The sequence below is a fragment of the Orycteropus afer genome, unplaced genomic scaffold (assembly GCF_000298275.1).
Source record: "Orycteropus afer afer isolate SDZICR_OR568_19922 unplaced genomic scaffold, OryAfe1.0 scaffold00021, whole genome shotgun sequence".
Lineage (NCBI taxonomy): Eukaryota > Metazoa > Chordata > Mammalia > Tubulidentata > Orycteropodidae > Orycteropus > Orycteropus afer.
The window spans coordinates 5086953-5112959 of record NW_006921608.1 but is presented as its reverse complement, the minus strand read 5'-3'; the positions used below and the strand labels follow the sequence as shown (position 1 = coordinate 5112959).

At 35.6% G+C, this 26007-nt stretch overlaps 1 protein-coding gene across 1 annotated transcript in view; it reads left to right on the top strand.

Annotated features, from left to right (window-relative positions):
* The window catches only part of OXR1 (oxidation resistance 1), a 106205-nt gene extending 82304 nt beyond the window's left edge, over positions 1 to 23901 (top strand). The window contains exons 10-15 of the mRNA XM_042783642.1: positions 10219 to 10299; positions 12321 to 12446; positions 13754 to 13906; positions 16287 to 16382; positions 19217 to 19290; positions 23766 to 23901. Of these exons, the coding sequence (XP_042639576.1) occupies positions 10219 to 10299; positions 12321 to 12446; positions 13754 to 13906; positions 16287 to 16382; positions 19217 to 19290; positions 23766 to 23901 (666 nt within the window). The remainder of the gene's footprint in view (positions 1 to 10218; positions 10300 to 12320; positions 12447 to 13753; positions 13907 to 16286; positions 16383 to 19216; positions 19291 to 23765) is intronic.
* The last annotated feature ends 2106 nt before the right edge of the window (positions 23902 to 26007 follow it).

Genomic DNA, 26007 nt, shown 5'->3' with positions numbered 1-26007 from the left:
CTTTCATTCCTTTTTGTTTCCTTCTACCCTCCCTCCCTCCTCTCTCTCTTTTTTGAAAGACTCTCTTAGAGTTTATTCTGACAAACAGTTTGAGCTTTAATCTCTAATCATTCATTCATTTACTTGCAATAATATATACCCTTTTTTTTAAAGTATCTGTCAATACATTATAATTTGCTTGAAAGTTATAACCTATTTCATAATGGTTTAGGCTTAATAAGATGACAGACACAGATCATTGAATAGCAACCTTGTTTTTCAATCTCAACCAATAGTTCACTAATTTAGTCACAGTTTTTAGACCCTCATATATGGTGGAAAAGGAGCTCTTGTAGCGTAGTGCCTAAAGCATTTGACTGCTAACCAGAAGGCTGGTGGTTCAAACTCACCAGCTACTCCTCAGAAAGAGGATTGGACAGTGTACTTCCATAGTGATACCACCTCGGAAACCCAAGGAAGGGTTGCTATGAGTTGGATCTGACTTGAAGGGAGTGAGGTGTTTTTTTTTTTCCCTTAATAAATGGAAAGGTGATAAATGTGTTTTTGATTTTTTGTCTGTCATATATGAAAATACAGCTAAAAAGCTCCTATGATGAATTAATCTATTGGTAGAATTTTAAGAAGGGCTAATTTAAATGTAAAAATCTTTCTAATGACCTTAGTGCAAGATAATAATTATAATGATAAAAATGATTACCACTACTAGTACAGTGTAGTAGGTATTGTTCTAAGCACTTAACATGAGTTAGACTATTTAATCCTCACAACCTTTGAAGTAATACTATTTTCATCTCCATGTTACAAATGAAGAAACAGAGGTATACATGAACCATAGCATAACCAGTAAGAGTCAGAGCTGGTGTTTCATATATACATATAAATATTTATAAATATACACATATATATATACACACACACATATAGTAAAAAATCTAATTGCTGTCAAGTCAGTTTTGACTCAGGGCAGCTCCATTTGTGTCAGAGTAGAACTATACTCAATAGGGTTTTTATATGGCTGATTTTTTTTCAATTTTTATTGTGATTTGGGGAAGTTTACAGAGCAAATTCACTTTCCATACAACAGCTCACATATATTTTGTCTCATGACATTGACTACAATTTCCCACAATGCAACAGCTCTCTTCCCACTTTCTCCCCATAGTTACCTCTTCCCTGTGTCCTTCCCTCCCATGCAACCTACCCCAGGAGCTGTCTCCCTGTACATACACAGCCCTTCTATTCTCCCATGATTGAACTTTTCAAGGAGTGTATCTACCTAATGTAAGTGTTCAGCTCATATGCCCGTCTTTTGTTTGGCCGGAAGCCACAGGAGTAGGTTCAGTTCCATACCTATAGGGCCACTAGGGGCCATAGTCTCAGTGGTCCCATCAGGCTTTATCAGACCAGCAAACATAGTCTTTTTTTTTTTTTTTATTGTGATTTCGGTGAAGATTTACAGAGCAAATTCCCTTTCCATACAGCAGTTCACATACACTTTGTCTTATGACATTGACCAGTGTTTACCACAATGCAACAGCTCCCCTCCCACTTCCTCCCCATAGTTACCTCTTCCCAGTGTCCATCCCTCTATATACTCCTGCCCCCTGAGCTGTCTCCCTGTGCATAAGCAGCCCTTCTTTCTCCCATGATTGTTTTCTCCAAGGAGTGTTATCTACCTCAGGGAAATGTTCAATTCATATGCCTGTCTTTTGTTTGGCTAGAAAGCACACTTTTTTTTTTTTTTTTTTTTAATGATTTTGAGTTTTATTTCACATTGTTCTCCCACTCTATCCAGGATCTCCTGCAGAGATTTCCCTCCAAGTGGTTGACAATGGTAGCAGGCCACCATCTAGTAGTTCTTCTGGTCTCATAGTTGTATAGGCTGAGCACTGCATGATGTACCAGTCACTTGGACTAATTGTTTCCATGTGTGTTTGGTTTTCTTCATTCTTCTTTGCTCTGGACAAGGAGATACCCATTGTTGCATCTAGATGGCTGCTTGCAAGCTTTTTTTTTAAGATCCCAGTCACTACTCAACAAAGTAGGAGGTAGAACAATGTTTTTGGTAATATGTTATCCCAGTTGAGCTTGACATCCCCTGAGACTATGGTCTGGAGCCCACAGGTCCAACTACTTGCTCCCTCTGGGTGGCTGGCTGTGGCCAACGAGTACATGGCTGATTTTTTAGAAGTAGATTGCCAGGCCTTTCTTTCGAGGTGCCTCTAGTGTGAGGTGTTTTGATATGCAGACAAGTTTGGGTCCAGGTTTTTAGCAGTTTCTGTAGGGTGAGAGTAGATGTCCTAGGGGGGTTGTAGGACAGTGGAAAGGCTTGAGAAGATGAGGCTTAATAGCATAGCAAATCTGCTTATATTTTGGACTTCTCTGTAAGATTTTGGCTGAGGCAGGGCTCTTTTCCTTTAAAATTGAAAATAGAAAATGATTCTCCTAGGGCTTCTTTTTGTCTAAGCTTTACTGCAGTGGTGTGTTAAGCATGTATTTCTTGTTGGCCTATAATATGCTGTTTGAATCTGTGGATTCTTGCCTTTCATTAGACCTAGAAAATCCACAGGTGTTATCTCTTTAAATATATTCTCTCCATTTTCTCTTTTTTCTGGATCTCTGATTATAGTATATTTCATCATTCTCAATGTCTAACCTCTTTTTTACTTTTCATTTCCTTGCTCTCAGTGATGCATTGTGAGTAATTTCAGCTTTGTCTTCTAGTTTACTAATTCATTTGTCTATGTCTAGCTGCTTTTTACTTGTGAATTTTTTTTGTTGCAGTTCATTATTTATATTATTTCTGTAAAAGTTCTATTTGCTTCCTTTTCAAACCTTCTCATTTATTTTTAAAATCTCTTACTGCTTGTTGACTTTCAGAATTCCATCTTTATTTATTTATTTATTTTAGCATCTTACTATAGTTTATATATCTGGTGATTCCAGTATCTAAATTTAGTTCAGGGTTTTAGCTTAATCCTACATATGATAGGTTATTTGTGTATTTGGTTATCTTTGATTATGAGCTCATATTTGCTTAATCTTAATCCATGAGAATCTTAATTGAATTGTTGAGGGTCTTTTCTCTCTGAGGGGATTTATTTATTTCTTCTGGGAGCCAGATTGTGTTATGTATCTGGGACAATTTAATCCTGTTTTGTGGGTCCCTAACTTAATTCAAGAAATTCAAGTTTAGCACCCAAACTCTGCTGGTCCAAAGCTTAGTCTCAGCATTACAGCACTGCTATTGACGTTTGTCCTCGGAGTAAACCACCTTTAAATCCATTGATAGCTCCCAGCTCAGTTTTCCACTCCTTTCTTTTTTTAATTGTGGGACATAATAGATGCTTTTTCAAATGTCAAAATCAGGTATAAAAATAGTGATAGAATAAATTTTTATCAATGAAAAAAATCAGTAATTTGAAATCCTATCGAATATTTAATAAAATAGTCTTATAATATTATCCTTTTTATTTATGAAGTTTTACATATGAAATCAGTTTTATAAAATCCCATTAACTTCAATATATATATTTATAGTCAAAGAACAAATGAATTCAAAAGAATAAAATATTCAGAAGTGACCTTACATTTATTTTGCTTCAAAAGTATATTACTTGTCTGTAGACTATAGCAGCAGACAATAGCAGAATACTAAAGATTTCAAAATTATGTAAGTAAGTATTCTTTTCTCATGATATACTATGTACAAAATGAGATTATCTCTTTTTTATGAGACTATCTTTACTTTTATTTATTGTTCCAGAAATCTAATATGATATACACATATTAGAATTGAATGATTTTGAGTAGTTGCAGGATTTTTTCTTTTTAATTTACTAAAAGAACAGTGAAGAAATATATCTTCTTTCTCATGAAAAATCTGAGAATTGTCTGCAAAAGTACTTAATTAAGAAGCAATTTGAAATATAGGAGATTTGTTCAAATTGAAACCTTGCTAATGTCTTTTCTAGGAGCTCTGGCAGCATAGTGCCTAAGGCACTTGACTGCTAACCAGAAGGCTGGCGGTTCAAACCCACCAGCCATTCCTCAGAAGGAAGATGGGGCAATCTACTTCTATAGAGATACTGCCTCAGAAACCCAAGGAGGGGTCGCTGTGAGATTTTTTTTCCCTATTAGATCTACTTTCTGTTGAACTAATGTTTGATTTTCTATTTTCTCCTTTTATATCTCTTTTGTTACAGTTCCTTGAAATGTTATGTTGAAAGGAGTAGTTTTTAACGACTGTAATATGGAGCAAAGATTTAAAATAATAGAGTTCTCATTTTGTAATAAAGACTGTTGAATATGATGAAATGTAGTAGAACATAAGGCCAGGTGATTTCAAGCATGCTGTTGTATGTCCTTTTTGTTTAACAACAACAGCTTCAAATTTGCATTTCCTTCTTTATTAGCGTATTTTTGGATACCAATTATTGTTGTTGTTAGTTGCCATCCAGTTAGTTTTGACTCATAGTAAGCCTACCCACAACGAATGAAATGCTTCCTGGTCCTGCGCCATCCTCACAATCATTGCTGTGTTTGAACCCATTGTTGGAGCCACTGTCAGTCCATCTCGTTGAGGGTCATCTTTTTTGCTGATCCTCTACCAAGCATGATACCCTTCTTCAGAAACATAGCCCTCCTGATAGCATGTCCAAAATACAGGAGTAGAAATCTTGCCGACCTTGCTTCTAATTGCTTCTGGCTGAATTTCTTCTAAAACAGATTGTTCTTCTGGCAGTCCACAGTATAGTCAGTATTCTTCACCAACACCGTAATTCAGATACATCAATTCTTCTCTGATCTTCCTTATTTATTTTCCAGGTTTCACATGCATGTGAAGCAATTGGAAATAACCGTGACTTGGGTCAGGCACAAAGATGTTAAGTTAACATCTTTGCTTTTAAACACATAAAGAGATTTGTCTAAGGCAATATGTCCTTTGATTTTCTCGACTGCTGCTTTCATGGATGTTTATTGTGGATCCTAGTTAAATGAAATTCTTGACAGCTTCAATATTTTCTCCGTTTATCATGATGTTGCTTATTTGTCCAATTGTGAGGATTTTTGTTTTCTTTATGTTGAATTGTAATCCACAGTGAAAAGTATAGTCTTTGTTCTTCATCAGTAATTGCTTCACGTGTTCTTCACTTTCAGCATGTCAAGGTTAAGTTAACTGCATATCCAATCCCAATACTGTGTTGTTCTTCAGAGTCCAGCTTTGATCAAATGGCATTGATTTGATGACATTTTTCTCTCTGCTTCTTATGCCTTTTGATAAGATGAAATAAAAATGCCACATTCTGGAGATCCTGGATAGAGTGGAAGAGAAATGTGAAACAAAACTCAGACTCATAAAAATGACCAGACATACTGGTCTGATAGAGACTGGTAAACCCCTTGGACTGTGAACTCTAGTCACACTTCTGGCCTGGAATTGAACTCACTCCTGTGATGTTCAGCCAACTAGTAGACAAGTCTACAAAGTGAGCAATTATACCATGTGCATTCCTTAGCATAGATCAGAAAGGCAGCATTTTCACATGGAGAAAGCTCAGAGGGAAGGAATGCATAGGAAAGAAGGACCCAAGGGAAAAATAACCACAGGGAGGAACTGGGAAGAAAGCTGTTACATTGTTGGGATTGCAGTCATACTGTGAAACAAAATGTGTATGAACTGTTGGATGGAAAATGAATTTGCTCTGTAAATCTCACCTAAATCACAATAAAAAGTTAAAGAATAAAAAAAATTAACTGCCACATTCACAAATACCTGCAAGACTTTGGTACCCTGTAAAGGACTTGGAGGAGTGAAAGTTTTGGTTGGTTTGTGGAATAATCTCTGAGGAAACACTGCAACATTTTGGAAGAACTCTTAGGGCAAGGTATTGACCTCTATGCCTATGAGATGAGCGTGTTCTTATTCATGTAATTGACAGCAACTATAAATTTTCTCTACTTCCTGCTTTTGTTGTTGTAGTTGTTAGTCCTTTAAGAATTAAGTATGAGTTCTTTTGTACAAGAAGAGATAGGTGGATTTAATCCTACCCTGGTAGCATAGCCTGCTAACCAGAAGGCTGGCGGTTCAAACCCACCAGCCACTCCTTGGAAGGCAGGTTGGGCAATCTATTTCCATAGCGATACCACCTTGGAAACCCAAGGAGGGGTTGCTATGAATCAGGTCCGACTTGACGGCACATAACAACAACAACAACGTTGTACAAATAAATGCTCAGGAATAGACTTTATCTGTGAGAGTCCTTTGTGGAATACTGTAGAGACTAGAGAATGGCACTAAATTCTATAGAAGGTTGGTTTTAGTACTTAGTTACTTTAGATTGGACTTAATGGTAAATGCAGACCTCTTTATCCCTTCATGGTTTCTTTAGCCAGAGAATTCATATACATATGTATGTATGTATGTATATAAGGAGTTTTGGCGTAGTGGATAAGGAAACCCACCAGCAGCTCCATGGGAGGAAGATTGGGCAATCTACTTCCATAAAAATTTACAGCCTTGGAAAACCACTAAAAAAAAAAAAAAAGAAATTCATTGGGGGTCTCTATGAGTCATAACTGACTCAATGGCAGTGGATTTGTTATATTTTGTTTATGTATGTATAGACACTTTTTATTGTGAGTTGGGTGGAGGTGTACAGACCAAATCAGTTTTCCATTCAGCAATTCATACACATTTCGTTTAATGCTATTGATTGCAGCCCCCACAATATAACATCTCTCTTCCCATTTCTTCCCTGTGTGTCCTGTTTCCATTTGTTCTTTTTTCCTATCCCTACTTGCCTTCTGAACTCTGTCCCTGGGCAAATGCTACCTTTTTTTTCCCAAAAAATCTCAAATGGTTGATTGTTCTGAGGAGTGTGTACCTCCTTGGTGTACCTCCTATAGAACTGTCTGTCTATTGTTTGGCTGAAAGTTGAGCCATGGGGAGTGAGGTCAGTTCCAGGCTTGAAGGGTGACTAGGGCCCATGGTCTCTGTGATTTGATCAGTGAGCTTGGTATTATTTTTGATTTTGAGTTTTTTCCCATATTTTTCTCCCACTTTATCCAGGACCTTCTAATGTGATCCCTTGCAGGGCTGTCAGCAGTGGTGGTGGTTGTAGCTAGGTACTATATAGTTCTTCTGATCTCACGGCTGTGGAGGCTGAGGTTCCTGTGGTCCATTAGTCCTTTGGACTAATTGTTCCAATGTGTTTTTGATTTAATACACTTTAATTTGGAAGGTCTTGCTTTCCTCAGCTGTATGCCTTTCATAATCAGGAATGTGATGTGGCATATTTTGTAGAAGTGTGTCCATTTTCTCCTTAGATTTAATCTTTTAGGTAAAGTAATAAAATCTGTACATAGCATGTGATTTATCATGCAGTCAAAAATTAATTTAAGACTAATTCCAGTTCAGTCATACATACTAGGAATCAACATCTCTTTTTACCCTTTTATTTTGAGAAGAGGAAGTGAAGTATTTCAAATGCTTTTGCTCTGTGTATTCACAGAGTATCTTTTTGACAGCTTTGTGTAGTTCTTTTAACTCATCTGGGCATAAGTGAATATTTAGAGTTGAGAAAGTAGTGAGTATATAAGACCCAGAAAAGAGTAGTTGTTGTTGGGTTTTTTTTGTTGCTGTTTTTTTTTTTTACAAATGAAAAAAAGTAAAATTGTGACATTAGAGAAACTATGACTTTACCAAATGATATAAGCTTAGATTTAAAATGACAGTTCATTTTTCTCTCATTAATGACACCTAGTCTCAGTGATGCTGACACAATTAGGTTATAACTCTGAACCCTTTTGTGAGCATAATTTAATATTGCTTCTGTCTTGGACATAAATGTTTAATATATTAAAAGAAGAAACCTTAAGAAATAGGTGTACGATCATTGTTAGCTTTGGGGATAGAAGGAATGCAGAGAAGTAAGTAAATCCTCTCAGACTTGAAAATTCTTGGCTATATCAAGGAGACACTTCTTCAGACTGAAAGCCTTAGGAAAAAACTGACAATTATAACTAGCCATTTAAATATTTTCTAGAGAATTCTTATTGGCTGGCCATAGAAAAGTGAGGCCATGATTTTTAATACCTAATTTTTATTTCCATCTGTATGAAAAGTCTGTGGTTCTTAATCGAAAGGTCTTTATTATTGTTAGTATCCAATACTGAAATTTAAAATTAATTTCAGAATAGTCAAAGTATATAAAATAATTGAACCCTTAAAATTGAAATAAATTTTAAAACCAAAAATAAAAAGAGGCTCTTTAGCCACTATCATTTAAAAATAATATTAATAATGGTAGCTTTCATTTACTATGTGCTAAGCACGGTTCAAGGAGCCCTGGTATTTCAATGATTAAGTGTTCGGCTGCTAAGTTAAAGATTGATGGTTCAAGCTCACCATTGGCTTGGTGGGAGAAAAGACCTGGTGATACGCTCCTGTAAACACAGCAGCCCAGGAAACTTTATGGGGCAATTCCAACTGGTTTTTATAGGGTCACTATGAGTAAGAGTCAACTCGATGGCACACAACAACAGGCACCATATACTCAGTCCTTTATATGTTTTTCCTCACTTTAATCTATACAAAAACCCTATCTGATAAATACTGTTGTTATTCCCATTGTTTTATGAAGAAATATATTGAAGAGGGGCTAAACCCAAGTCCATCTCATCTCCCAGAGCTAGAGATCTTAACCATCTTGGGTTTCTTTGCAAGTATAGAGTCAGCTATCTTTGTATATATTGTTGCTTTGCAAAAGTCAATGTAATAATTATGGTCACAATAAAGCTCTGTTCTCCTTTTTTTTTAACTCTTCCTCCCCTTTTTCCTATTCTCGTATCTTTCATAGCTTTGACAGATTTGCCTAGCTTTTCATACTCACCTTGGTGTTTACTGGTAGCCATATAGTTTATTCTACTAGACTTTTAAAGCCCATGTTAGATGTCTAAACTCTATCTGGGCCAGGTATTTGATTGCACTTGTGGTCATAGCTTCTACACATGCCGCTTCTAACATTGATCACAAGAGGAATTAGTCATAGCTCAGGAGAATCAGCATGTAGTTATAGCACACCATGGTTCCATATTTGTGGTAAATGTTTCAGAAATCATGATGTGATCTTTAAAAAGCTGTACTTGTTTCATCAGCCTAAGGAAACTTGTCTTATTTTTGTGTGTTTTTTTGTAGCAGTGTTTATATACTATGTTTGTCATATATTCCTTGCACATTCAGCATTATGCAAGAGACTGATCTAGGCAATTATAGAAGATACAGAATTCCCTTTGGAAAGTAGAATGTAGTAAAGTAGGTAAGTTTTAGTGGCAAAAATAAATAAATAAGCTAAAGTAATAAGCCACAAAGAAATAACATAGAAGAGAGACAGGAACTAGAAAAAGGCATTTAAAAATGTCTGAACTAGACATGCCTGACCTGGTATTGTTGATTAGACATGGTTTTGAAAATTTATTTTTCTGTTTCCTAGTGTTCATTTTTCTTGTTGCTTTAGGTTTTAAAATTTACTTCTTATCTTTTTCTTGCTCCCCTCTCTTATTTTTCCTGATACAATTCATATGGCATGGGTATATTTGTCACCTTTGCCTAGAAGAAATTCTTCCAATATGGCCATTAGGATATAATGTTTGAACTAAGCTGATTTGGAGAGGAGAGTTGAAACTACCACTTTCTTTCTAAATTGCAAAAACATTTTGATTTTAGATATTATCTTTGCTGTTATAGCATGTTATATTTTATTTAGCATTGTCTTTTTGAATACCTAAAATTCTATTTCCTAAATTCAGACTATGTGAAATAAATCTTCCTATATTCTTAACTAGTTGCATGTAGTGGTTAAATTCAATCATATGATTTCACTCTTGTTTGGTATATAAATCTTTTGAGATTTTCAGCATGGAGTTGGGGAAGACATCCTAATTTTCCTTTATGGTCTGCCATGAGTATGATTATCATTTGAACTCATGGAGCCCACCAAACATATATATGTAATATATATGAAATCATAATAGTGATAACATTTTTGCTTTCTTTACAGTTCTCTTCCCCCTTTCAAGATTCTCCATTGGGTTTTATTTTTTGGGTCTTTTGTTTGTTTTGCTGGTGTTTTGTTTTGTTTTGTTTTTGTTTTTAGGGGGGAGTCAATTTCTCTTCAACTATCAGTGGAATTATTGTCTTCCTGTCTCCATATTCAGGTAGTGTCAGTGGCTGAGTATCACCGCAGGATCGATGCTCTAAATACTGAAGAACTGCGCACACTCTGCAGACGACTCCAGGTGCCCCCTTCAGTAGTTTAAACCCCTCCAGAGATTGAACACTCCCTGTTTTTAGTGTCCTTTGTCAGGGCAAATCTCATATTTGAGAGATTTATTTCCACTGCAGCACTAAAATAATCCACCAGAAAATTCCTTTTTATATTAAAGAGTACAGTATTTCATGAAGAGATATAGGATTATCCTTTCATTTGAAAAATATTCAGAGGAATTTTCTGTTACTTTATGACTATCTTCAGTACTATGTGTTTGTTGGAGTGATGCGTTTATTTTCCTTGTGTAGCAAGAATTAAGTATTCATTCTTCTTTAAGCCTACTTCAGTATGTCAGTTCCACATCTGATATCTTAGTGGGAAAAGTTGTTTTTATTTTTCTTGAAGCATTCCTGGTTGGTATTAGAAATATTTTGGAATAGTATAGACTCTAGAGTATAGGTTAGGTACCAGAACTAGATAAATTATTTTAAACTCCATGAAATAATCTTTGTGATTTTTAGAAATGACAGAGAGATAAAATTGAACAGAAAATGATACAACTGAACTTATTTTTCAGTTTTGTGCATTATTAGTTGTGTGTGTTTCCTCTTCTCAATAAGATGTGTTTTTATGGCTTTGCTAAATCTGCTAAATAATTTTCTTTCTTTCAATGCTTCTAATGCTGCCTTGGATTTATTTTTAAACTTTCACATCATCAAAATAAGGGTAAAACATTATGATGATGTGAAAGAATGCAGATGAGTATTATTATGCTTATTCACTTCTCATCAGAAAACAATACAGCTCTAGAACATGTACTGGTTGAAAATATATGCTGTTCAGGTTTGGTGAGAAATCTCTTTAAGGAACAAAATAATTTAACAAGATTTCATTCCTGTATGGAATCATGGTCACCAAGAATTGCCACATTTTAGTTATCTGCTCCAATAAAATTCTGTGTATTTTCCATGTTAAAACCTTTATCAATAATAGTTATGTTTCATGTCTTTTATTTTCTACTATTATTACATTTTATGTACTTAAGTAAAATTAATATTAGAAAGTAATCACCAACAGTACAGATTATAAAAGAATTCGTTATATTGAGTCAATCGATATTTTTATCATTTTAAGAATACCAGTGAGATAATTTTCATAAAGCAAAAGCATATATTCTTTTTAATACTATAAATTAATAGAATTTTAAAAAAATTATTTGTGAATAAATTAACTTTAAAATGTTTTTTGTTTGGTCCAACTAGAATAATTTCAACATTTAACAAGTAAAACTGAAAGCATTTTTAAATATAATGGTAGCTTTTTAAATAAGCAAATACACACACACAGTGGCCTTTATGGTGCAGTGGTTAAGCACTCAGCTGCTAGCCAAAGGGTTGCCAGTTCAAACCCACTAGTGGCTCCACAGGGAAAAGATAATGGCAGTCTATTGGCATAAAGATTACAGCCTTGGAAACCCTATAGGGCAGTTCTACTTTGTCCTACAGGGTCATTATGAGTTGAAATAAACTTGATAGCAACTGGTTTGTTTTTGTTTTATATATAAAGATATATTTAAAAGCAAATACAGTCTTTGTTCTACTACTGTTTAAATTCATTTTTAACACCCAGGAAATTTTAATTATTTTTTGCAAATTTTGTGTTGTCTATGAGAAAAATAAGTTTACATATTTTAAAGCACGTGAATTAAAAGCAATTTAGCTGGCTTACTTTTGCTTTTCAAAATGTTAAATTTAAAGTTTGCATGTATCTATCTCCTCTTACCCAGAAATGTAAGAATTCATCATTCGTTACCAGTTCTTCCTCCATGAAGTGGATGAGAAAAAAATGGCTGCTTAAAATTAAAAATAATCTTTTTCTACATTAGATTCATCATCATTATTTGATGGAGCAGCTTTTATCTTATAAAATCTTGAATTAAAGTTTTAGTCACCTTTTCTGAAGTGTAAAGTTTCATATCTCCGAAAAGGCTGAAAAATTTTAAAGCATGTCAAATTTATATTAATACACTTCCACTGTTTCCTTTTTTAGATTACTACAAGGGAAGACATAAATTCAAAGCAGGTCACTCCAGTAAAAGCAGACCTGGAGACTGATTCATTTCGACCAAATCTAAGTGATCCCAGTGAACTCTTATTGCCAGATCAAATTGAAAAGGTATGAAATGTCCACATATACGTATATTTGAATATGTGCCCATGATAATAAAACAGCCACTTTTCAGTTATTTTTAAAACTGAAGAAACAAGGTTATTATTGTAACTCTTACTCTTCCATGAAGAAAAAGTAGGCAAAATGCAATTTAGGTGAATGAATAACCAATATTTTTTGCTGTATGTTAGTCACTTGCTGTATGTTGATTATCTCATTTAATTATCACAGCAGCTCTAGAACTTGGATTTTACTGTTGAGTACATTTTATAAGTGAAGAAACTCAGACAAAGGTTGAGTAATTTAAGGTCACACAGCTGTAATATAGACACTTGATTGCTAACTCTGATAGTCTGACTTAAGAGCCCATTATTTGAAAGGTATTTTAATAATCAAAGTGTAACTATTTAGTATTTTTATCAGTTAAAGGCAGAGGGCACAAGCCATAAGTGATCCATGTTTCTTGTCTTTGTTCTAATCTGTATCTTGTTCACCACGATATTTTCCATTCCTGGTGACAATTAATATTTCATGCTGAGAAATGCAGAGTTACCTTTGAAACTCTCAACATATCAGAAAAATAAAGAATTTCTACTGTTGTTTTTCTCTGATAGCCTACATGTGATAAGTACCATTAAATTCCATTTGACATTCACACCCTACATATCGGCAATAGGCTATTACTGTCTTAGTTACCTGGTGTTGCTGTAATAAAAGACACCACAAGTGGGTGGCTTTAAAGAACAGAAATGTATTTTCTCACAGTTCTGGAGGCTACAAGTCCAAACGTAGGGTATGGCTTTACCGGGATGTCCTTCTTTGTCTATTTCAGCATCTAGTAGCTGCCAGCAGTGCTTGGCATTCCTTTCAAAGTCCCTGTCTCTCCCCCCACCCTGTGTTGCTGTGTCTTTTCCTTTCCACACTCTCATAACTCAGAAGTGATTATGTTTAAGACTTACCCTATTCTGATATGACATCTGCCAAAGGGGCAAGGAGGTAGCAACTTCTGACTACACAAGAGGAAGACAAGGCCTGTTCTTAATGAGGCCAGACATGCTGCCACCCTTCAACCCTCTACTAACCTTGACAACAACCGTTCCTCCCGCGACACCCACTGCCTCTCTGCTGGGTTCAGTAGTTCGCTACATTGGCCACACAGGACTCACAGATTACCACGTAACAAATGAAAAAACCTATTTTCAAGCAGGATCGTATTTGCAGAAACAGTGATTAAGATTTGAACACATATTTTTTGGGGGACAATTCAGCCCAGAATAGATATCAAGTCAGTGTTACTATTTTGTTTTTCAAAGCTGACCAAACATCTTCCACCAAGAACAATTGGCTATCCATGGACTCTCGTTTATGGTACTGGGAAGCATGGTACAAGCTTGAAGACCCTATACCGAACAATGTCAGGTTTGGACACCCCAGTGCTGATGGTGATTAAAGACAGTGATGGCCAGGTATAAAAATTAACTTCACAGACACCTTATCTTTTAAGAGATTAGAGTAGCATAACTTTTAGGGTATCCACTATAGAAAAATAATTTTCATTATTGATATTATTAAGTTTATAACAGATAATTGTTGAATATTTTTAAAATACAAGGCAGAACTGAGTGCTACAAAAGATAGATATGAGCATGAATAATTAAGAGTTCTTGCCTTAAAGGAGATTATGGTCTGGTAGAAAAGAAGGTTTACCAATATCTCTAATGCTGACCAAAATATGTTAAGTATAATAAGAGGCCAGAAAAAGTGAAATTTCTATTTAGGGGAAATACCTATGAGCTTCATGGAAAAGGTAGAAATTGATAGAGTCTAGAAGCATGGGTAAAGTTTTCATAGTTGAAGATAGTCTTGTGGTAAGAACAGAAAGAAAAAAGAGAGAAACTTTGGTTTGTCCTTGAAATAGCAAGTTCAGGTTTACCGGAATTAGAGAGTAAACAAAACAAAACTGAAAAAAACCCACTGCCATCAAGTCAGTTGTGACTCATAGCATCCCTATAGGATAGACTAGAACTGCATCAAACAAACAAACAAAAACATGACCACAACTAATACCTTTAGGGTGCTTGTTATACTGCAGGGCTAACCACTTTATAGGCACTGTCTTATTTAATTGTCAAAGCCCCATGAGATTGGTACTATTATTATTCCTGTTTTAAAAATGAGTAAAAGTTCATCACCCAAGGTAATATACCCCATAAAAGTATTTGCAATAGTGATAATGAATGACCAACTGGTTGACCTGCTTCTACTTGCCATGTATGTGTCATAAACATCATATTAAGTTAAAACCCAGACAATTAAGAGTAACTTTCATGAGCCAGTTAAGCAAACCTTATGGTGGTGTCAGGTTACTAGCTTCCTTGGGGAGGTGGGAATGTAACGAAGAGGAAGAGTGAGGAGAGCTTTTGGAGTGCTGCTCATGCTTTGTTTCTTGGTTGGAATGAAGGTTAAATGTGACTTTGATAATTCCAAATTAAGGTGTACATTTATGTTTTGTGTATTTTTCTATGTAAATATAAAATAATCATTCCATAAGAAGATCTCTTTTAAAATTAAGGCTATAAAATAAAATGTCAGAAGAGGCAATGACTGTACAGGTCATCTGTAAAACATAAGCACTCACATTGTATGTTGTGGAAACAGCCCCAGAGCACTGAAATGTACGTACAGTCATTCATGTACATAGTCAGACATTCTCCTGTTATGGCGTCTGCTGTGTACCTTATACCGTGCAAGGCCATGAGGTTACAAGGACAAGCAGTTCAGACCCAAGACCTGCCTGCTTGGAGTTCACTGTCTAATAATGGAAAATAATAATAATAATAACCTTTTTATAACAGACTATGCTGAAACGTTTTTGCTTCCCTAAGTGCTATGTTCCCACAACAACATGTTATTCTTGTTGTATGTACAATGTGTTTATAAGTCCTCCTAAAATTCATTAACCATTTTTAAGATTGTGTGTTTAATTCTTAGCAATAAGCATTTTTCTGATTTCAAAGTACAAAAAAAAAGTTCATTTTTCCTCATTGACAAACTAATGTGCTTTGTACTTGACAAATAGTAATGTGCACTATATAGCAACTGATAATGTTTCCCTTTTGTCTTTGGCTTCTGGTAAGCTCAGTAGCCTGCATATATATACACATATGCGTATATGTAAAAGACTTATGATTGTTATACTTGTATTCTCTTTTTGAATACAAGTCACTTGGTTCTCACTTTCTGTTGTACATGTATTTTCTACAAGCATCCTCAAAACCTCTGTGGGAAAGAAAAGCAGCAGGATATGAATTTTTTTAAAATACAAGTAGATAGTTTGTATCAAACCAAACCAAACTCACTGCCATCAAGTTGATTTCGACTCATAGTGACCCCTGTTGGGTTTATGAGGCAGTAAATCTTTAAGGGGCGGGGCTCTGATAGTGTATTGCCTAAGGCACTTGACTACTAACCAGAAGGCTGGTGGTTCAAATCCACCAGCCACTCTTCGGAAGGAAGGTTGGGCAATCTACTTCCATAGTGTTACTGCCTCAAAAACCCAAGGAGGGGTCATTATGAGTCAGGTCTGACTTGATGGCACTTAACAACAACAACAAATCTTTAAGGAAGTAGATTGCCCCATCTTCCTTCCGCAGAGCACTAGTGGGATTGAACCACCAACATTCTGGTTAGTAGTCAAATGCCTTAGGCACTGTGCTAACAGAACTCCTTAGAGCACTATATCAGATACCTTTTTTTGTATTTTATTTAGAAAGGTATGATGGGATAATGTTTAGTGAAACAAATTAATGTTCATGTCATTTAACATGCTTTTTTTTTTATTCTTAGGTTTTTGGTGCATTAGCATCTGAGCCATTGAAAGTGAGTGATGGCTTCTATGGTACTGGAGAGACCTTTGTTTTTACATTCTGTCCAGAGTTTGAAGTAAGGACAATAATTCTAATATTATGTTTACAAAGAGCTGGCATAATGAAAAAAACATTCACTGTGGCAACATGCACATTTCATTTTACTCCCATCTTTGCCTTTTACTGATAATTTAGGCTTTCTTTGACCATTTTGAGCTTCAGTTTTCCAGTAGATGGAGTTAAAAAAAAAAAACACTGCCATCAAGTCAATTCCAACTCCTAGTGACCCTATGGGACAGAGTAGAACTACCCCATAGGGGGGTTTCCAAAGCTGGAAATATTTATGGAAGCAGACTTGCCTCATCTTTCTCCCGTGGAGAACCATGGGTTCAAACTGCTGGCCTTTTGGTTAGTAGCCAAATGCCATAACCACTGCAAGATCATAAAATGTAACAGGATTGTTTGAAAATTAAATGATAATATAATTTATAGACAAGAGTTGTCAAGGTACCAGACACAGATCAGGAGCTTAGTAAAGAATATATACATTATCATTTCTATTCTATTTATAAATTATCATTGTGAACTTCCTAGAAATTTTTAAGGACTAAAGTTAATGAAGGGGCTCTGGTGGCATAGTGGATAAGGTAGCTGGCTGCTTACCAGAAGGTCAGTGGTTCAAACCCACCAGCCACTCTGTAGAAGAAAAATGGGCCAATCTACTTCCATAAAGACTTATATTCTTGGAAACCCAATGCAGCTCGCTGTGAAACAATTTGATGGCAGTGAATTTGGTTTAGTTTAAAGTTTAATAATGTAAGTCCTGAAAGCTTAAAAATGAATTATTTAGATTTCAGTCAAATGTGAATAACTGATTTTTTTTTTCCTTAGTGTGGTTATCTTAACTGTGGCTTAGCTAACTTAAATCAAATGCATTCTAATGCCAGTAAGGTCAAAAATGAATTTTAGTGAATGTGTGACTGCTTAAGACATTGAGGCCAATACTAGTATCTCAGGTACAAGGAGGTTCAGCATGTCAAACCTTCCCAAAGAGAATAAATTGTATTTTAATCATAAGAAAAGGAATCAACAAAGTTGATTTAAAAAATGGTATTTAGGGACAATTTCTGTAATGAATAAAATTGGAGAATTTGGTAACACAGTAGTGTCAGGAGGTGAGCTGAGCTGAGCTGCCAGGTTTAAAAGGAGGTGATTGAGACAAGCCAAAATGAAAGTCAGAGTCAAGCCTTTAATCATTCACTGTGATATTGTAAGCAAGACTCTCTTCCATGTTCCCCCATGAAAAGAAGCCACTTTACCAGGGTCAAAGGGATCAGTGGAGACAAGGAAGCCCTGAATAAAAGGTTCTGGTAGCCTAGTGCCTAAGGCATGTGACTGCTAACCAGAGGCTTGCAGTGCATAATCCACCAGCCACTCCTCGGAAGGAAGGTTGGGCAATCTACTTCCGTAGTGATATTGCCTCAGAAACCCAAGGAGGGGTCTCTATGAGTCGGCACTGACTGGACAGCAGTGAGTTTGGTCTTCTTGGTTTGGTTTCAGTTATATTGGGTGTGGGGGCGGGGCAGGGAACAAAGAAGTAGGAGTAGAAAAGTGCTTGCTGAGTTCTTCCTTAGAGTGGGAAAGATCTTCAAGGTTTTCCCCCCTTTCCCTGATAAGAAGGTTTCAGTAGATGTACCTGTGAAAGATCTCTGCTTAGGACTCTGAATGAAGGAGGTTGGGCTAGGAATGCAGATGTGAGTGAGAGTGTGGCCATCCAGGCCTGCAGCTACCAAGGGAGGCCTGAGTCATTGACTGCAGTTCCCTTCAGAAAGTGCAATGCATTGTCTATGCAGCAAGTGTGTGGGGAGGGCAGCTTTTCCCCTGAGATGTGCAAGGTGAAGCCTTTGTAATTGCCGGTGGTCCAGCCTGAATAATCACATACAGATTTTCAGCCAAGAGCAGGAATCCTCAAGTAGAGGATATCTAAACAAACTTGTGCTTAACTGGTTAAGCAGATTGACTATTCTCTCTAGTCCCTCGATAAAGCCTGACAAGTGATGCCTACAGCTAGATAAGCTATGCATTAATACCCACTCCTTGTTAGAGATCTCAGATGCAGTTGTGCTTGTTCCCAAACCTGTTTATACTATTTCCACCTGATATTAAATATCTTTTAATTATGAAAATATGAATGTTAAAAGGAATTTTATTTAAATGAAAAACTTTATGAAAGTGAGTTCCTAAAAATGGTTACTTATTTCACTTGGTAAAATACCTATAAAAGATCAGAAAAAAATACTTACGAATACTAACATCTAAAAGGTTTTGCCATCCGATTTCTCAAGTCTCTTTTTCACTTCTCCTGAAAGAAATTGAAAGTGAAAAATCATAATTATCTAAACTATGCTCATAATGCATGTTTAAGGATGATAATCCATACCCAAAGAAAAGACCTTGTTTTTTTATCAAAATATTATCAAATTAATGTACATTTATATGTTTAATGTTAAAAATAAAAGTTAATGGCTTTTATATCATTTTTTAAACCTCATTCTTTGCTGTCTTCAATTTTTCCCATTAACCAACAACTTTGGCAACTAGAGATTGAGAAAAGACAAGTATTTATGGAGAAAATAAGATTTGAGGAATTATAATTCAGGATATATTATAGTAAATTATGTGCTTTCAAATTTTGTTATACGAACACTGGAACCCCAAGCCCCAGAATTTTCTGTCCCAGGCTGCTTTGTTCCTGCTGTCAATGTAGGCTTGTTAACTATTTAGACTTGGAAAACTATGTATAGTAACAATTTTCATCTACATGTATTAGATGGATGGATGGATAGATAGACAGATCCCTTTCTCTACTAAAAAAAATTTGTTATTTAAAGCTTTTTTTCGTTTGTGTAGGTCTTTAAGTGGACAGGAGATAATATGTTTTTTATCAAAGGAGACATGGATTCACTAGCTTTTGGTGGTGGAGGGTAAGTCTCTTGAACATTTTACTGTGAGATTTTTCAAGAAACCTACTGCATTTGGATTATTTATAAAAATCTGTTATCTTTGGGAAGTTTTGTCATTGGAATCCTAATTTGTTCTTAATAAGACAATATATATTTGCAAGAAGGTGCTCAAATGCAGTATTTGAAACTATTGGTAGACTGTTAAAATGTTGTTTAATTTTATTTCTTTTTGACTAAAGATTACCTTTTTCTTTAGAGTACAGTGATTCCTTGGTATTTGAAAGGAAAATATATTGATACATTCTGAACTCTCAAATTTTAATTAACAATTTTGGTATGTTATTTCTACCAGTGCTTAGGAAAGTCCCAATTGTTTTCATGTCATTTTACCCTAGAGACTATTTTGATTGATATTTTAGAGCTCTTGCTTTCCTACCAAGACTGTCTGTGATTGTGACTGCCAGGCTTTCTCCGGGCTTTACAGTGCTGGGAGGTAGCTTGTCCTGCCTCTTACCCTGGACTTCTCACATAGCACTTGGCAAACATTAACATCATCTCTCTCTCCTTCAGGATCAGACATAAAATATTCTAAAAGTATTCTAAATATTTACCTGGCTTTTCATATTATTTGTAGTCCAAATTATTTGTAGTTGAAGATGTATAATAATAATTCATTCAGGTCACAGATTCATGTTAACCTTCGAGAATATTCATCATCCTGAGTGATTCTAATAAATTCCTTTAAAACTACTCTGTAGCTAGATCTCTGGATGATAGGACTTCAGTGACTAAAAAATACCCATGGTTACTGTAGCCTTCTCTGAAGGACAAACCAAACAATTTAAAAACCATGTTATTTTAGTTGTTGGGCTCAGCATAAAATTTTTATGTAGTCCAGTTAACATCTTTTTGTTGTTGTTGGAGGGTGGTCATTCAGCTTTCCTGCAAATGGTAGTCTTACATATGATTCAGTTAGCTCCATCGGTAGGTCTTACAAGCAAAGGTCTTATAATTTCAAGCTAATAAGGGTGTCTCAGTCTTTGAAAATCATATAAAACATGTCATTGGATGTCTGATGGAAGTGGATTTTGATTGTATAATATGATCTCACCAACTTAAATGGCCACTGGGTCATTAAGACAAATTTCCTGTCTTTGAAGACGAGATTACAGTTTAGAAAACAGGAGCTACAGGAACTTAATATTCTAGATTCTGAGCAGAAGTCCTAAAGAAATACAAATCATGATGTGGTAGACTGAATACAAGCTTTGGAACCAAAGAGACCTGGTTCAGATTCCAGCTTCAATATATGTTACATGTGGTACAAATCCCCTAATATGTCTAAACTTTCCTCAGCTATAAATTGAAGATTGAACCCACTGGCAGTCATGAGAAATTCATTGAGATATAAACTATGCAAACCCTAGTATATATAATCCACTGCATAATAGATACTCAATAGATGATAGCCACCATTACTTATTTCTTTACATCTGTCATCTTTTCCCTTCTGGGACCTGGGACCATGGAAGGAGTTTTACCTAGGGTCTTCTGCCTGTGATGCCATTAGGCACTTCCCAAGTTACGTGACATTAATTAAGGATTTGGGAGACTCTTATTTCCTCCATTCCCTTACCCATTATGTTCTCAGCTATATAAGTCATCCTTGAAAGCAATGCTTATATAAAAATGTATTTTTTTGTGTGTTTCACCTGGGGACAGGTCTTTAATCCCTGAAAATATTTTCTTAATATTTGGAGGTCACAAACCCCAACTATAAATGCTTAACAAAACCATGCACCCTGTCCCTAAATCGAATACACAAGCCAAATGTTGCTTAGAGTTCATAAACTCTGAAAGCATCCATTCAGGTTCAGAAGTTTCAGGTTCCCATTCCTATTTGGTAATGAAGCTTATTGCAGAATTAATACTACTACTTATAAGAAACTTGGGGTCAGTTTTAAGGTAGTTGTTAGATATTATCATTTACAATTACAACTAAATATCTAATCTTTTTTTTCTACCCTTTTCATTAGCTTAGTGATTCTGCCCCCACTTTAAAAGACACATTGATTTAGCTCTTTCATTAAGGGTAGGTTGATTAAAGGTCTATTGCCGTAAGATAGTGAACTTATTCTTTCAAATAGTTTCTAATTTATTTTGTGTGTTCTCCAGTGTGTGACATTATCTGACCCAGGATAGATGCACATTTGAAGTTGAAGAAATAAATCAGTCAAACGTGAATTTCAAGTTGAACCTTAAAAAATTATGGCTTCCTCAGGGGGAAGGAAGGGTATTTTAGGGACTGTCTTTATAGTGCTTTTCTGCTTAACCAACTCAGAGACTCTACACTGGCGTCATTTCAGATTATCTCATATCTTAGCAAAGTTGTGTTTTCATTTGTAGAGAAGGTCTTTAATTAAAACTTCATTGCTGGTTATCCCATTATAGTTTATTATTTTCTATAGTGTTGGCTCACCTCTTGAATGACACTGCATGATTGATGTCTTTAGTTACTATAGATGACCATCAGTATTTTATTTATTTACTTTTTTTTGTAAAGTATCAGCTTTTCAGAACTAGCCTGCATGGCTTAGCCACCTTTATCTGTTTAAACAGAAGTACATCTCTATGCCTAGAACTAGATATGCAGCTAGTATGTGGTAACTAGATATCTGCTGCTGCGGTTGGTCTGGAGTGATTTATTGGTCACAGAGAATAAATAAATCACTCCTTTATTTTGTTCCAAGGTAGAATTAAAAAAAAAAAATTAAATCATATGTAGGACAGTTGTCTTCCACACAAGACAGTGTACTTTTAAGATGCCATGTGACTTCTGTTGCTACAAAAACGACAAGGAGGCCACATGTTCTGACCTCCTCCAATCCCACAAGAGGAAGACAGGATTACCAGCAGTAACCCACAGCCTATTCCTACAAGGCCAGACATGCTGCCTCCCTCCAGCCCTTTCACCAACCATTCCTCCCAAAGCACCCACCACCTCTCTCCTGGGTTCGATAATTCGCTGCAGTGGCCACACAGAGCTCACAGATTATGGGGTTTATTAGGGAAGCACCAGGCTACAATTCAAGTTCAGGAAGAACGCTCAGTCTCTCTCCCAGCCCACCGTCCTTTGGCCAACAGTCTCTCACAGGCTCTTTCCCAGCAGTACTGGTCCCTCGGTGTCTCACTCAGCGATGCGTGTCTCTTGCGTCTCTTTCCCAGCAACGCGTGTCTCAGGAGCCCATGTCTCTTTCAGGGGCGCATCTTCCTCAACCAGCAGTCAGAGAGAGTTCTGCCTCTATGAGGCCTCCTTTTGAGCCGGCAGGGTGGTCAAACAAGCTAATCATAGCATCAGAACTCTAAGCACCTGAGAGAGAGTGGGCACCTCCCAGAACATTGTTTTGTGCCACTCCCAACAGAAATACTCCAGGTGGACACCTTCAGCAATCAGGAGCTCCTCAGTTGCTCAGAGAAAATCCCACCTTGGAGTTTACAAAGACTTATGGGTAGAAAAGCCACACTAAGTAATTTACTACACCACAGTTGCCCGCCTGGTTATATCTTCAAATTTTAGAGTTGTGTCAGTCTTGAGAGATTAGTTAATCTTTTTTCTTCTTCTTCTTCTTTTTAAAGAATTGACAACTTGCATCCCAGAAAGGGTTAAACCTCTTAATGTAGTTTCACATAGATACTGACCGGGTGAATCCACCAATATGTCTTCTTGATCTCAGACTGTTTTTCTTTTTTTTTACTGGAACGTAACTACCTATATTTTTTTAAAATCTCCTCAACCCTGGCTCACCTCTATTGGTTTGATACCAAAAACACCAAACTCACTGCCCTCGAATTGGATCCGACTCATAGTGACCCCTCCCTCCTTGGGTTTCGAAGGTTGTATCAGTACAGAAGTAGATTGCCCAACCTTCCTTCCAAGGAGTGGCTGGTGGGTTTGGGCCAGCCTCCTGGTTAGCAGTCAAATGCCTTAGGCACTATGTCACCAGAGCTCCCATTGGTTTGGTATCTTAGGTAAATATAGAGCATCTCCAAGGCTTACTGCACCTGAGCATTGTGTTAATTGTTAATCTTTGCCCCCTTCCTGCTTTTGTTAGGTAGAAAAAGTTCTCCATATGGTAGAAAACAATTCCTCTCTTAGCCCTGTTTTTCGCCCAGGTTATATATTCTGTTAGATAAATTAGACCTTACTATGTTTTTTTTTTTTTTTTTTTAATTGTGATTTGGGTAAAATTTTAAAAGTAGATTCATTTTACATTCAACAGTTCATATACACATTTTGTTTTGTGATAGACCTTTATCTTTTCTTGGTCTTTCTGCTTGATAAAGAATTTCAGCATCACATCTTTATCCATTTTAAAAGCCTTTGCAAACTGAGCTCTTTTGCTACCATATAATCATTTTACAAATCAGGGCACAAGTACTAAAAGATTGTTGTTTAATAACTTTTTTCTTTTTTTTTTTTTTTTAACGTATTGCAGGGGAGAATTTGCTCTTTGGCTTGACGGAGATCTCTACCATGGAAGAAGCCATTCTTGTAAAACATTTGGGAATCATACACTTTCTAAGAGGGAAGATTTCTTTATCCAAGACATTGAAATCTGGGCTTTTGAGTAAATATAATGCTCTCTGTCTTAGCAGGATAATGCCCAAACCTGACATGGACAAGCATTGTTTTGAAAGTTCAAGTAGCAATACAATGTAGCATGTCACCAATGTTTTAGAATTAGTCTGTATCACCATTTAGTACAGCTCTAATTTTGGGGTTTTTTTTAAATCATGTTTCTGTCCCAAAGTTGTTTAGGTTTAGACCATGGCCTGGGTCCATGTAGCATAACATCTTGGGTTTGGTCAGAATTTTGGCATCATTTTGATCATAGTGACCCCCTCATCTATAGTCCATGTTATTGTGATCTCCTAATAGGACGGTGCTCTTTTGTTGAACCTGTTTTGGTTTGTTACTTGTTTTCATTGATTCTTTAATAGAGCAGTCTAACTGGAACTTTGAGGGAATGAAGACTAGCTAGATATTACTTCATCACTATGAGGTTGCCACAGGTGACTTTTGGATATGCTCAACTTAGTTACTCTTACGAATGAGAACTACATGCCAAAATAATGCATACTCTGTAGACACTGAGTTCTAGTTTCAATTCACATTACACCATTTTATTAATTTTGAAGATATTCTCAATTTCATTTTACTAAAGATGAAATTTGAGGAGAATTCTGGTTGAAATAGACCATACTGCATATGATCTGCAGGTTTGGGCATATACTTTCATTATTGAATTATCTGATAAAGATTTATAAAATGACAAAGGAGAATGAGAACTTGATGATTCTATTGGATTTACTATATTAAGCAAGAAAATACAGTATTTACATATTTGTAGCTTAGCAGGGCATTATCATAAGCATAAAATTATGAAACAGATCCATATTTCTTCAATATTGTGTCAGATATACTGTATAATTCTTTTGTTTTAGCATTATTGCACACCAACTCCAAAAATATAGTTTATTCCTGTTCAAAAGGAAAAAAAACTTGTGATTTTATTTTTCAATTGAGTGATATATGTTATTGATTACCATTAGCATTTATAGCTGACAATATTGTAACTCAGTAGACTTGTAGAATATGCAAACTTACTGTCAGGTGACCTCAAAAAAATGAAAAGATAGACTATTACTAGTAGTTATTATCCTCTTTTGTAGGAAAACCAATAATAAGTCATTTGGCAATAATTCATCAGTTAATTTCAAGCTTCATGTTATGCAAAAAAAAAAAAAAAATCCACAAAAACCCTGCTGTTATACATGTGACAGTGACTTTGTGCTGAAATTTCAGCTATTCCAGATAAACATTGTAAATTATCTTGTAAATTAATGTTTAAAGGTAGTTTTGTTCTTATAGAAAGTGTTGATTGCCAGGTTGCTTATAGCACTTTGAATTATTCTGAAAATGAAATTATAAGCCAAGTATGTTGGCTTCAGTAGTTTTAGTTGTATAGCACTTGAATATATTTAGTTCTTTTGAAAGTTCAAATAATTATCTGAAGACAGCATAATGCTAATGGGAAAAAAATCTGATGTTCTATTATAATATGCTATTGCTGAATATGAATAGAAATCCAGGGCATCTTTTTCTTGTCTATGTAAAGCTCTCTCAGTATAAGTTAGTAACAGTACATAGATTAAATGTTTACAAGATAAGCAATTGTAAATAAATATATCAGTTGTTTTTATTTTTCCTTCTTTTGGTCTTCCACAGCAGTATTAATTGTCTTTGTGGAGTTAACTAACCACAAAAAAAAGAAAGAAAGAAAGAAATCCTGTAATTGATTTCAATTACGATAAGGTCATAGCAGTGTATACCAAATAAAATTAAATATATATATATATATATACAAGTTTGAGTTTGGATTTATTGAGCATCAAATTATTTTCATAATTTAAGAAATCTTTGACTAATTATACTGCTATCTTCTGCATATAAAAATGCTTTTAGTTGCCTGCATTAATGTGATGGTGGTGGTGATGGTGGTGGGAGGGAAAGCTGAGGAAGTACCCACCCACAGGGTTTTCAGGGCTATAAATCTTTATAGAAGTAGACTGCCTCATCTTTCTCCTGGCTAGTGGGTTCAAACCTTTGGCCTTTTGGTTAGCAGCTATATGCTTTAACCACTACACCACCAAAGCTCCATGCACCACAATTTAGTA